Raw genomic sequence first — 14,530 nt, 5'->3', positions numbered from 1 at the left:
CATACAGTTTTGTGCATTCATACTAAGAAACCTGTCAGGGAAGAAATGAGAGTAATGAACGGCCGCTATGCTTTACAATTTATCTTTTCGTGCTCATGTGTCATCTTAGATCACAGTGTTTCCTCCGCTCTTCGCCGAAACAATGTCTTCAGTCTCGCTCAAGAGCAACACTGTGAAGATTTCCCATCTTCTGAGGAAAACATTCTTCTTTATATTTTTTTATTTCCACATTGAAAGAAAGACTGAAATAACAAAGAATAAGCCAAAGAAAGCCTTTGAGTGTTTGTAAGATATATTTAAATTTAGAAAACCCCAAATGGGAACAAGGAAATATTAACCGTACTATTTGTGAATCCCAATAGGATATTTTATAGTCTGACCCATAGACTGCATAAATATGGTTTTGTGCTGTTGCATTGGATAAAATTGTGGAGTGACCAAGGTGCATTGTTTGAGGAGTCAAGCCATATCAGCAACCACAACAAGCCACGCCTTTTACGGGGATGCACCGCCAAAATAAAAGTCTTCCGTTGCATCAGGTGGAAAATGAATAAGCAATGCATTCCCCCAGAGAGTACACACAGCACATGCACAAATGTTGTAGACTGATTTAAGAGAATAAAGAGTTGAATTAAACCTTTTACAAATAAATTGTCATTCCATGATTCATTTCTAGGGTGGAATTGTTGATTAACCAAACTTTCTGTGTGCTTTAAGAGCGGGGCCGTGCTGTCCCATCCTATTAGCGCTGCACAGTTCTACTACCTGGACAAGTTCCTGCTGCTGGCCTGCGGGGACGCCCTGCACCTCTACCTCTACCACGTGGACAGCACCCACGACGACATCAAGAGGTAGGTACTGGTTCAACGGTCAACCAGAGGAGTTCAACCTCAAGGCTGGGGGCCCTGATGGGGGGGGGCCTCTTTATTCAGTTTGGTGTAGACAGCACCGCCAGGGACGGGGGGTGACTCACCACAGCCCACACGGCCCCGCTGCACTTCAACCTGTCAGTTCTACTCTGGTGAAGGAAACCTGACGCGCGCTCAGAGCTGCTCCTCTTCTGTCCTCGCCGAGCGGAAGCCCGCCGATGACAAACTAGATAGAAGTCACATAAAAAGATATAACAGTATTGGAAGAGTAAAGACAGAAATTGTGCGGTTGGCGGCGGTACTGGTGGTGGTTAGCATAACACCAGGACCTTCAGTCTGGAGGGGGGGGGGGCATTGTTTTTTTGGAAATGTGCAACCCGTGTTTGTGTGGGGTCTCCCGCCCACACACACCGACAGACGTGCACGGTGGAGGGTGAGACACCCCCCACCGCCTGGCGTCCTTGACCGGGGCAACAGAGAGAAGAGCTCAAACTGAATTATACAATAAACCATTGTTGTGTACACAAAAGATCTGTCTGGTTTATGCGGTGCGTGTCTGCTCTCCTCAGTTCAAATGCCTTCCACTAAATCGTCTATTCTTTCTGTTCTGTTGTATACATGTTTAGATACAAGCAGAAGAGCGTCATCAAGCTAGCCGCCCGCTTCAGAACGACCTCGGCCACCAACATCACCGCCCTGTCCGCAATCAACGACTTCTACTCCCGTATCCTTTGCTCCCTGTAATAACACCCCTGCTTTAATATGACGTGATAATTTGCTCTGTTTTCTCAGCATTCCTGAAACTCACTCTGAACTCGCAGCAGTGGAAAAGCCAGTCGACCGAGCATATACGAGAGGGAGAGAGGGAGAGCGAGAGAGAGTGACAGGGAGAGAGACAGGGACAGAGAGAGAGAAGGGGGAGAGAGAGAGAGAGACAGAGAGAGAGAGGGAGACAGAGACAGACAGAGCTACATCCCGCCGCACTTGAATGAGTTGGCGCCTCATCGCTCCACTACGCGGGTGACTGGCAGACTGCAAAGCAAAAGAGAGACAGCCTCTTGAATCAACATCAGGGACTTGAGCAGGCGTTCCTGTCAACAACAGCAACCGGGTCCATCCTCTGAATTGGCCTTCATACGGTACCATGCCTCAGAGGTGCCATGGCTGACTCACCTGTAAATCACAACAGCTCCCTTTTGACATTTGCAATGTCTCCACTTAGTCCTTCTTGTTAAAGGTTTACAATACAATTTATTTTCTAGTGAAATCCACCGAACCTTAAAGTCCAATAAGAGCTCTGTTTGGATAAGTAGGATCCTTTTATTACTGTGCACCACTGTGCAATGGCCAGAATGGAAAGTACATGCAAGTATCCCTTACTAACATACTGGAAATCCCACATAAACACACACAGTCACACAGTCACTTTGAACTTTCTGTTGCAGAACCTGCACACATTCCACCCTGCTCTGCTTCCCAGTTCAAATATGCAGTGCTGTGTGTTTTCCTATAAAATGTGTCTAATAATAATAATACATTTTTAACAGCTAAACCTCTTTGTCTTTGATCAGGGGGGTGAAATCCTTTGTGATGCTTGTAACGAGTACATGAACTCTGAAATACAGCATCTCTGCTACATTCCCCACATGAACTATTGCATATTTACTCAAATAATGATCCTACGTCTTTGGTGAAATCGAAAAAATATTTCACCGAAGATTATGTTTTGGATGTGAGACAGTTTTAAACGAGGCAACATCACTTAGCGCCTGTCCCAGATCTGGTGCTGCAGTCCGGAGCAGACCGATCCCTGCAGGTGATGGACATGAACCAGGGCAGGGTGGTGTCCGAGTGGCCCGATGCCCACAGCAGAGCCATCCACTGCATCGCACAGAACAAGGTCAGCTCGCCAAAGAACGCACACCTACTCAACCGTTAACTGCCTTTTATATACTGTGTATGTTAGATCGTCCAGATGAATGAAACAATAGCACAGCGATGCAGAACAGGAATCCCGGGTTCCAGCAGTCCTACTGTGCTGTAGCAGAACTACGGGGGGGGGGGGGGCACAGAGCCTGGACCGGGAACAAGAACCAGCCTAGTTTCCTTTTTCGTTACGGAGATGATCTATCAAAGACATCTCAATTGCGCATAGAGCTTTTTAATAGTTTTCTGCTGCTGTTTTTCGCCAATGACACACTTACAGATCATCGCCTCCCGCAACATGCTTGGTCGCAACAAATATAAATATAAAGTGAAAGAAGGTGAAACAGCCCGTTCCCCCAGATCTGAGCTGTGCTGTTCAGTGCATCACAGATCATTGTATGGCCAGTGCTTCTGAATAAACCACATTTTGTCAACTATATCTTATTACACACAGTATTATCTGGAAGGGGTGGTCAGGGATTCTCCCTAGTTGGTTCACCATGCAAGATTTTGGGTTTACTTAGTTTACACAATGTTGCTGTTTGAACGCCAACAATATTGTGTTTGTTTGTCTTTGTTGCATTGATTGACGTCAGTGGCCGTGTGGATTTCAGTCTGTGGCAGACAGACTGAGCCCCAGAGATGATCACACTTCTTTGAATACATTTGCTTCTGACAACGCCGTGCATTCATTTGACAAATGACACTCTATGCAAATCCTTATGTTTTTTTATATTGAGAAATGTCATGGCAACCTGGTTCCCCCCGTCGCTATGGGTGATGTCATCCTACTGGCAAACAGACAGCGCATAGGGCGAGGGAGCTATACCCTGTGGAGGAGGCTCAGGGTTGGCTTTACGTCAGGGTGTGAAAACCGTCTTCCATTCTACTCTCGCTGGGCCCTCTCTCTCTCTCTCTCTCTCTCACGTAGTGCGAGCCTTGCATAAGGAATCCATGTGAGTGTTACATAAGTCCCCCAAAATCTCCTCTGGCGGCTGTGAAAGTGTTGCTTTCTGCGGTTGCGAATGAACAAGGCCATGGTAACATTGAGCTAAGGGTTTCCATGACAGCAAAAAAAATAAAACAGGGGGCTCCATCGCTCCAAATGGTGTCGTCCCGCTAAAGTGTCTAGATGTGAATTCCTGGTCGCAGCGGGATTAGGGTTGACGTGAGGAGATGGTCAGGGGAGATTTCAGGTCGGCCTACTCCGAGTAATCACACATTCCTCATGGCGGGGTCTTTCACGGGGGGGTTTGAGTGGCCTTCGTTGCCGCTTCGGGTTTGTGTTGGGGTCTACACGTGGGCCCAATTAGCGTCTAACAACCGGACAGCGGTGGGACGTCACAGGCAGTGCAGCGGACCCCGCAGTATCCCGGGGAGCACTCCAGCACGGCACGATATGGAAATCTCATGTTTGCAGTAAATGCGTACATGGCCCGTACGGAGGAAAAGTGATGTCTGTTATTTATTTCTCCGCTTGGCTGTCAGACGGATTTCACATGGCGGCTGCGGTGTTGATCACGGCAAGGACACGGCCGTCGGTCCAAGTTGCTGTCGAAGCCCTCTCCGACTTAGTCAAACAAAGGAGAGCAGCACATCCATACTACTTTATTTAACTTTTAAAAGTGCTTTTTTAACGAAGGGCAAAACCTTCACCGTCACCACCATCACGGCATCGCTCACTTCGAAGTGGGTTTTCTCGCTCTCCTTGAATGGATTCTGACAATCCACAGGATGACTGAGTTGTGGGAAAATAGTTTTAATTCTTCAGCCTGCTCGGCTTGGCGAAATCTTTGGAATAAAATAATACAGCCGCAGAAACGTTCCGACTCAACCTGACAAAGTGCGGGTTGAACCGCTGCAGAGCATAACGTCTGAAGATGCACCTTCTGCGGGTTGCTAGTTTGAACCCCACGACCCCCCCCGCCCCCCCTCCCCCCTCCCCCCAGTGTGGCCGTCGCCAGCTCTCCCATCTCGCTCACGCAGCGGAGTGTGCGCAACAACGTCATTGGCCAACATGCCGGGATTACGCTAGACACACAGCACCTGGTGTCCGGGATTAAACGCCTTAGCCACTGTGCAGTGGAGCGGCCGGGATTCTCTCCGGAGCTCTGCGTTCCCCTGGGGGGACTGCTCCCTGGCTCTGCCAGCTATTGAGCTGCTGACCCCCTCTCCCCCCCCCCCCCCCCCCCCCAGGGGGGTGTTGACTCAGCTTGGCTCGGTGCGTCGGTGAAGGGGGTCCTCGTCCACCGCCCGGATAGCCCCCCCCACCCCCCCCCAATACACAGCGTGTAAATCGGCGTGTAACCCCCTCCTCGCCTAACCCCACCCCCTACTTTGGGGCATGGGGTAGGTGGAGGAAGAGGTGGGGGGGAGTGAGGGTAGTTCGTAGACTGGGTACCCCCAGCCCATTCTGCCGGCGATTTGAATTCGCCCTGCAGCAGGGTCTGGAGAGGAGCAATACATTTCTTTCTGCTTCCGATACGCTTTTTGCGCAAATTGCGCAAATTGCGCAAATTGTGTAGAGTCAGTTGAACTCTGCCCGTTTGCGGCCAGAACTCCAGCAGCCTCCTCAGACCGACGCGCAATCTCAATTGAGCTTGGTCTGGCACTAGCCAGGCTAGGTAGTTCGGCTTTCAGCTTGACAATAGTGCAAAAAACATCAGTCTCCAAAGCCGTCCCCTCCCGCCACCCGCATCCTGTATTTAAAGGGGGGGGGGGGGGGGGAAAGAAACAGGGAGAGCTACTGTATGTGAAGGCCGTTCCCCCACCCTCCCACCATCACCACCGCCATCACCACCACAACTCACGCGTTTGTCTCGTCTTCTCCGCGGAGGGATCACCTGGAAATCGTCAGAGCGGGGGCAAATTCTTGGGAAAAAAAAGAAAAAGTGTCTCACTGGAAATTCACTCGCAGACTTTTTCTTCTTTCCACTCTTTGTGGAAACCGAAACAAACCCCCACCGCCATCCTCACACTCTCCGACCCCAAACCACAACCTCACCTGGCGCTTCGGTGTCATAGCCTATAGTCGCGGTCCTTGAAGCTGACGCCCGTTCAGCTTTAGGTTCCCAGTTGAGCGGTGGGAGACACGCTGGTTCTCCGGCAGTGTGTTCGTCTTCATGCCACCAGACACATCCTGCTCCCGATCCTCTTACCGCTGCGCCTCCCGGTCCTCCCGCGCAATTACCCCGCTAACACAAAATGACTTCACCAAGGCTGTTTGCTGATTATGATATCAAGTAACAAGCGCAGTGTGCTGTTTTCCCTCCCTGAGAAGGGGCAATTTTCCTGCTGCTCTGCTTTGAGGAGGCGCAGAGGAGTGTTTTGTTTACGGGTGTCTCGTGTCTCGTCCTCGCAGGGCTCGGCGTTCGCTGCGCAGTCACCTGACTCCCACAACCTCTTCCTCACCAGCGCCGTCGCTGACGGCATCAGGCTCTGGGATCTCCGCAGACGCAGGTCAGTGTGCGGAGGCAGAGGACAATCCACACTGACGGCTGACATTAATATCAACCCGTAGAGTCACTTTAGGACTTTGTTGTTATTCAACAACAACAACGCAGATTGCGATTGGGATCGACATATTTACTTCAAAAGGGAACAAAAGCTAATAATACATGAAAGAAAATACAATATGTTTTTCTTTTTAGCACTTTATTGTATATGTGGTACTGTTGACCCTTTGCCAACCACATTCAAATTATGCATAAATAAAAATATATGCTTTTGACTACAAAAATCCTCAACCAAGAGTAATGTTTTATTAATTTATTTTCCCCTCCAATTATTCCTATATGTTCATCATGAGGTTCACATTCCAGAGGACAGGGGGGTGGGGGGGGTCCTTCTGAACATCTGTGCAGAGAATGTTATTTTTACCACTGGTGAGCAGGTATCCATACAGGCCGGATGATTCAAACAGGGCCTTAAAGAATTCTAAATGTTCTTTTTGGCCCAGTAAAAAAGACATTATTAAGTCCCTCATTCTTTCATGTCTGAGGCTGGTTCACCGTTCACCTCTTCACTCCAGCGGCTGTCAAAACCCTATTTCACTCTGATAAATATTTGTGCCTGGTTTCCAGGTCGACTCCTGGCCCGGAGAGCTGTCGTCTCTGAGACTCTCCGTCCAGACGCAACTCATAAGGAAGGGAAAGGGGGGAACTCTCCTCGGTTTCAAACCAACTTTATCTTTCTCCCCTTCAACGTTCTCGTCTTCACCGTGTCTTTATCAAACCGCTAACCAAAGCACAACAGCCCTTTTTCCACGAGTCGTGTGGTCAAATGGGGACGGCCGAGAGAGCCTTAAGACTTGGTCTGTTTGTTTTTTTCTTTCCTTCACTCCCTATGGAATCAGAAGCTTGGTCAAAAGGTCCTGCCTGGCATAAGTTCTGCCCGGAAACGGCTGATTAAAAGCTCAGGGGTTTACCATTGGCTGATGGTATCTGCTATTGGAATGTTTGTTTATGGTCTTTGGCTGGTCACTTCAACAACTAAGTTTTCCTACGGTGCTGGCAAACAAATTTGAGTCTGTTTAAACATGTTTAAACTGAACATTTTCCTACTGCTCTATATATCTGGGTGTTCCATTAAGCTGCACTCATTAAATCATGTATGTTTTAAAGTATAATAGCCAAAGTAAGAAAGCTACCATGTGATAGCCAAAGCTACTGGAGCTTGTGGTTTGTAGCATTCATGAGATGCCGGTGAAGGGGGCCGGGGTTTATTGGGGCTGTATCTCTCCATCATATCATACTGTCTGCTGAATATTCAGGAGAACAAGGCCATGATGGTGAGGTAGAGTAGATGCGTTCTCAACAAGAGAACCACTAGACTTACCACCATCTAGTCTTATTTTATTTCACTTCATGCATGATACATTGTGTATAACAGAATGTACTTCTACTACAACCACTTATGAATAATGATGAGAACGAGACCACCCCTTTTCTTTTCTTCTAGTGTCTCTACTTTACTTTGGCATTCATTGTATTATCTTAACTTGAAAACAAGAATCATAATTTCTGCTCCCCAACATTTCTAGAAAGGCTATCATGACTTTTTAATTCAAGGTCGGCATTTCAAATAAATATCAACTGCAGTTGGCCACACGCAGTCACAAATCCTGAGCTGTCAGTTAGGCTCCTCAGAAAGTCCAATGCCTCAGGCTAAGTTTATTATGGCAACAGACAAAAACAACCCGTTGAGAAGAGTAAGAAGCCGTTCAGGAGACCAAGAACTAGAAAACCATCTGAGAAGTTGCTTCGCTGAAGTTAACTTGAGGTGGTGTGTTGTGAAAGACCTAGTCATTGCAATATCCGATCGTTTTCTTTCAGCTGTGTGTGGTCATTCTGACTGTTCTGGATTTAGTGTTTGTTTGTTCAGTTGGTGATTTTGAAAATGAAGATATGCATTGTGTAACAATACAACAATGTGCAAACAGATAAATTGTTATTTTTAGTTATTCATCTTTTCATTTTGAAAAGCAATACTTTGACGTTTAAGTATAAATTTGCAACTTTTTGACCACATCTCTGTCCAACTTAACTCAACAATCATTTTGTTGTTGTTGTACACCGTCCCCCTCTGACAACAGTAACTAAAGTTTACAGGGATGATGAAATCTCATTCATCGTGTTGCATGTCTTAGGCCAATGACGTACGTCGGGTAGCAGTGGGTACACAAAACAGGCCAAGAGAGAGGTCAACGTGTTACTTGTTTCTGCATCAACTATTGCATTAGCTTCCAGGAAATGGGAGGGTATTCAAATGTCGTTTTGTTCATCCCTGGTCTTAGCTAGTAGTAATTGTGTTATTGTAATGAAGTGCAGACGGACCTGGATTGAAGGGAAAAAAAATGGTTGCCTTTAACCAAGTCTAACTCCTAAGAGCCTCCAAATGGGCCTGGCAGGCAGAGTGGAACCTTTCGACAAACAGAGAGCCTCTACCAATACAAATACCCAGAGAAGTCTCCCATTATCGCCTACAAAATGAGCATGCTCACTTAGCTGGACCAGTCTCGGTTTAAACTTTCGAACAAAGGGTAACACATTGTTTTTCTTATTGAAAACAGCAGAAGGGTAGGTTGCTTTCCTGCTCCACAAACAATGAGATGAAAAGAGTTCTGTTAAATCGGCTGGATCTCCCAGTCCACTTGGGAGAAGGAGTTTCATGAGCCCCGTTCACCACAGGTTTGACCCGTTGTGTGTTTTCTATTTCCTCCGACAAGCTGTGCGCCTGCAGATCTCATTGTGTGTGGGGATGTCACCCCCCATTCATTGCCCTGTTATGTGTCAGGCCTCTGAAAACAAGACGTCCTGTGTCAATGTATTTATCCACGTGAAGCCCTGTGGTGACTCGACGGTGTCTCTTGAGGCAGGGTACAATAACATATCGCCAGTGGCTCCAGTGAAAGTCTGTGATAGCAGACTTGGCTTCCTACGTTGCACAACATCATTCATCTCGGTCTGAACGGGGGGCAAAGTGGAGGAGAGGCCGCCGTTGTTAGTAAAAACATTGTTTGTTTCTCCAATGGTACTGGTCCTCGCTTAGTTCTAATTTAAACTTCAGGGTGTTAATGTAAATGAAGTAGAAAAATACAACTCAAACTGCAAACAGTTGATTGTTTTAGCCCTGACTGTAGGACACGGCTCGTGAAAAGCCTTCATGGCCCCCGATAAGCGAAAAGGCTCCTGCTTAAGTGGACGGGGCCCCACGCTGCAGTCTGGGTTACTCATCAGACAAATGCCAGATAGAAGTCATTACTCTTTCACCGAGCCCTGGAGATGTTAGTAGGCCCTAGTCTCTCTCTCTCTCTCTCTTCTCGCTCTCTTGCGCTTTCTCTCTCACTCTCTCGCTCTCTCTCTCTCTCTCTCTCTTCTCGCTCTCTCTCGCTTTCTCTCTCACTCTCTCTCTCGCTCGCTCTCTCTTTCTCTCTAGGCCCTAGTCTCTCCCTCTCTCTCTCTCTGTTTCTCTCTCACTCTCACTCTCTCATGTCCATAGACAGCGACAGAAGCCACACTTTAACCAAGGAGAGAGAAGATCTGTCATGTCCTGCTAACTTTGGGTTGGTAGGTTGTGTTTGTAATGGTTAGCTGGATGGTCTGTGGAAATCAATCAGCTGGCCTTCCATGACATACAGTGCAGGCGTTAACAACATGAGCACGGCTCAAACAATCCAATTTTGCCTCTGTATTTTTCAAGTTACCGAGTTACGCCTTTCTCTGCTGGAGGTCCAACTCCCTCTTTGTTATAAGTACTCTACTAACATCTCATGACTTTTGCTTGTTATTTGACTACTACAATAACATTTTGACAGAGACGGTTCCTTCTAAATCACTCCTTGCCGTTAGCTTTTCATTTCTTTTGGTGGTGAGGTTTTTCTTTTTCTTCTGTAAATCACCTGGGGGTGACCTACTTTCGGGGTTCCGGCTGAAATGAGACTAGCACATGAGGCTTGGAGACATATATAGAGTTCCCTCTCTATTTCTCTCTCTCTCTCTCTCTCTCTCTCTCTCTCTCTCTCTCTCTCTCTCTCTCTCTCTCTCTCTCTCTCCCCCTCTCCCTCTCCCCTGGTGTCATGAGAGCCAGCAGACCAGCGTCCCCGTGGGCAATAGTAGGGTAGCTATTTCATGCCACTGGAGGAATGAGAACGGAAGCTGGTCACAGCAGGGGGGGAGAGAGGGGAAAGAACAGGGCAGGGGGGGAGAGAGGGGAGAGTGGAGGGAGCTTGCCTACTCTCGCTCCACCGTTTCCTGTGCTGGGCTTCCTGCCCCCCAGTAGCCCGGGGAGTGTGTACCCTTCTGAATTGGGGGAAGACCATAGCTGGCATTCCAATGGCGCCTGTGCAGGAGCTCCTCTGTGGGCTCCATGACGGGCCCTTCGTATGGGTGGCTGGGGCTCTGGGAGGAGGGCATCCACTCGCTGGGTTTCCCTACACCACCAACACCAGCTCCGGCACCACCACCACCAACAACTGCTTGTGTGATATGATTGATATGATATGATTGTGAGATATTAAAATATAATTATTTACATTCTTGACTGAGGTTATCTGATGGAAAACGTGAGACACCTTTCCACATATTTCACGCATTGTTCATGATACGCATCTTTGGTGATGCAAGGGTTTGGTGTGTTTTTGTGGATGAATTGGGATTTTTTTTTGTATAACACAACATATTTGCCTCCGTTTGGGAATCTAAATCTTGCTAATGGTTCTGGCATAAATCCATCTCTCAACATATATCCTCAAGCAAATTTAACAGAAATGTACCTCCACCACAAGTCTTCAAACAGTTGAGTTAGCATACAGCACCTGTATTTTCTTTCCTTCTGAAGAGTGTTTGAAGAGTGTTTGGCCGCCTGAGAGAGAAGTCGGGCATCAGTCCACAAACGGGGATAATTAGAGACCGGCCTTTAGGGGAAAGTCCTGCATTTCCCCACAGTCAGTGAGTTCAGGCCAGCCATTCCTCATTCCTTTGGGGAAATATAGCACTCTGAGAAGCTGTGCTAAAGTCAACAAGCTATCACTTGACACATTCACATCACGTTTTCTCTCTTATCAATTCAAGTTCTCATGTAGCTGAAAGTAAGTTTGTATGGACGAATTTGGGATCGAACCCAGTTGCGTTTCGGCAGAGGGTCAAACATGCTAGCCGTGATTACGCTCTCCTTTTGAACCCTAATCATGTGTGTTATCTGCTTGTTATGAGGCTTTCTAACTGTGTTAGTCTTCTCACCCAGGTGTGTACGTCGCTATGAGAACCACGTCAATCGCTGCCACGCCTGCGACTCTGCGATGTCACCGTGTGGCCGGTTCATCGCTTCTGGATCTGAGGACAACTGTGTAAGTCGTCACGCACGTTTTCTCTCAGTACACGTCATCTTATTTGACGCAAGGGCCCCCAGATTCCAAGTTATAATGAGAGAAACGAAATTGAGAGAAGTCACAGCGAATAGCTGGCACAGTCGATACTAAAACCAGCAAGGGGTATCACTTGCAGATATTTCTCTGTTTGCACTTGTTCATGGTGACATGGAGATTTACAAAATGATATTGTTCTGATTTAATGCTGTGCACATTTAATGTACACGGCATTTCATTTTGCAAAACCTCCACGAGTCATCTCATACCTTCTCATACTTTATCCCCTGCTGTTCATACTATTTTCTAACTCAGCTGCCTCGTCGCAAGGCATATGTGTCTGTGTGCATGACGGCATGTGTGTGCGTGTGTGTGTGTGTGTGTGTCTGTCTGTTAGCCCTTAGTCAAAATCTCTCTCTCTCTCTCTCTCTCTCTCTCTCTCTCTCTCCCCCATTCTCTCTCGCTGTCATCTGCTACCTTTATGCACCATTTCCTTATCAAAATACCTAGTAACCACCCCAATCAGCAGGCAGTACAGGCCCCCACTAGCCACACTGTGCAAGCGCCAATGCAGCCAATGCGGCTCCTTTCCCAGCCCCCGGCCTGAACCACGGTGGGCCATCTCAGCCCTGAGTTTTGAGCCCTGTGTTTTGAATCTGCATTAGAGAAAAAGAAAAGGGGATTCGACAAACACGCTTCGAGCCAGTACCATTGGAAGAGGTCAACAGCCTGGGCCGAGGCTAATCTCATGGAAGCAACTGGGGACACTATTTGTAACTGGAAATGATAGGCTTATAAGCTAATTTAACATAAATAACATATTAGATCGCCTCGCTTGCCAATAGGGCTTTATAAAATATGATTTCCCTCTAAATCTTCATAAATAAATCATTTCAATTCCCTGTTTGAGGTTTTGTAGAAAGGCTGGAAATGTATTTAAAGTAGCTCAGATTTCTCAGGGGGGGAGCCTCAAAACCCCCCACTAGTGGACCCCCCTGTGTGCCGCTAAGCTAGACCCGCTAAGCTAGACCCCCCCTGGACCCCCCAGACCGCCCCCCCCCCCCCCCCCCCCAAGCAGAGCAGGCTAATTTCAGGCCCAAGTAAAGGTGTTGGTTTTTTACAATTTCCCATATCCGTTACAACCCCCGGTTAGTAGAAGTGATTGGTTTACTTGAGGCTTTACCATACCATATTTTTCAAACATCCAATTTCTGGCGTCCATTCTCTGTTTGACACCTTTGTGTTTTGCACGAGACATCCTTCATAGACCACAGACAATAAAGCATTGTCCTCGCAGTTTCTGCCGTTGCCTTTCATCGCCTGATTGAAACAGACTTGAAGGTGGGGGGAAAATGTGCTAAATGTGCACATAACACAGTTTATGCCCTGGCACAGACTTCAAGCATGGCTCGGACATCGTTATGACATCTATATCCTCTGGAACTTCTGAAGGCAACCCAGGCTTTATTAGGCCTTTAACAGGCACACCTGTCTGTGATGAATGTGTTGCTCATATCGGTGGCTTCTCGCTGCACAATGAGTCTTATAAAACTGATGGTCCATTTGGGAACACAGTTTATAGGAATTTACTTTTCTTGCTTTTCCTTATTTTGTCCTTTTCATGAAACTTCACGTACTCACTTTGGACTGAATTGCAGATCCACTTTACAAATTGGCCACCAGGATGCTGTTTATACCTTCTTTCATCACTTTAGGAATACATAAAAACATAAATCACATGTCTATATAGATATTTAAATATATATATATATATATACATTTTTCTGCGTCCCCAATGACACTGTTGCAAATTTGTACTGCACAGAATTTTCATTAACCTAACATAAATACATTTACATTTACGGCATTTAGCAGACACTTTTGTCCAAAGTGACTTACAATAGGTACATTTGTCATAAGAAGTGAAACAATATATCGCCGTCAGTACAGTAAAGATGTTCATAGAACCAAGTGCAAGTACTAACAATCGCCAGGCTAACCCCATTCCCCGTATACAGTAGTGATAGCTAGCTACTGCAGATGCTACACAATTAAGTACATGCTACACAACATACATGCATGCACAACACAATTAAGTACATGCTACACAATTAAGTACAATGAACGACTACAACTTGCATTAAGTGCATTCATTAAGTGCCAGGACGTACAACAAACAATAGTGCAACAGACAAATAAGGGACTGAATGGCTATGTAGAGTCTATTAAACTAAATACATGACCAGGTTGTTTCCCTGTTCCTGTCAAGACAAGAAGACAGTTTCTACACAGTATATTGAGCTGTACCACAAGAGCACTTGTAATGGGTTCCACCAATGGACAGCGTTGATCCATTCATAAAAATGTACATGATAAAATGTTGCCAAATAACATGACATAACATGGACCTCAAGGCTAATGTCCACCACCAGGCAGCAGTTACATCACTGGCAAAGGCTAGGCTGTATAATTTTTACTAGACTTGGTGGTCGTGGAATGGCAACATGAACTTTTAATGTAATACTTTTCCATATTCTACCATGTATTGTGAACATAGAGGCTGACCTCATAGAGGGTCTCATGTCCAAATGTCAATAGAACAGACGCCTGGTATTTTACTTCCCAGGGCTTTGCCTCGATGCATTTCATAAAGTTGACTGCCCCCCCTCTTAACCCCCCTTGCCGCTACGCCTGGAAACCTTGCCTTGCCTTGCCTTCCCGAGAAATGTACATTTCCTGGTGGTCTGTGCCCGCAATCCTCATTGAAACAGATGATTGGTATGACTTAGCTTTCAGAATGCACTCTCAGCGCATGATTACCAGCATGCCGCAAGAGTCTGAGTTGAAAAGGGTCACGCAAAAATGCTGGAGT

General features: G+C 46.7%; 1 protein-coding gene across 1 annotated transcript in view; it reads left to right on the top strand.

Annotated features, from left to right (window-relative positions):
- Positions 1 to 14,530, top strand: part of wdr27 (WD repeat domain 27) — a gene marked incomplete at its 3' end in the record, with an annotated part of 42,514 nt that overhangs the window by 13,599 nt on the left and 14,385 nt on the right. The window contains exons 17-21 of the mRNA XM_084470402.1: positions 718 to 851; positions 1,496 to 1,593; positions 2,648 to 2,769; positions 6,157 to 6,254; positions 11,538 to 11,640. Of these exons, the coding sequence (XP_084326528.1) occupies positions 718 to 851; positions 1,496 to 1,593; positions 2,648 to 2,769; positions 6,157 to 6,254; positions 11,538 to 11,640 (555 nt within the window). The remainder of the gene's footprint in view (positions 1 to 717; positions 852 to 1,495; positions 1,594 to 2,647; positions 2,770 to 6,156; positions 6,255 to 11,537; positions 11,641 to 14,530) is intronic.

This window comes from Micromesistius poutassou (genome assembly GCF_964030765.1).
Source record: "Micromesistius poutassou genome assembly, chromosome: 7".
NCBI classification, from domain to species: domain Eukaryota; kingdom Metazoa; phylum Chordata; class Actinopteri; order Gadiformes; family Gadidae; genus Micromesistius; species Micromesistius poutassou.
Note: the sequence above shows the minus strand (reverse complement) of the source record. Positions and strands in the feature narration are given on the sequence as shown.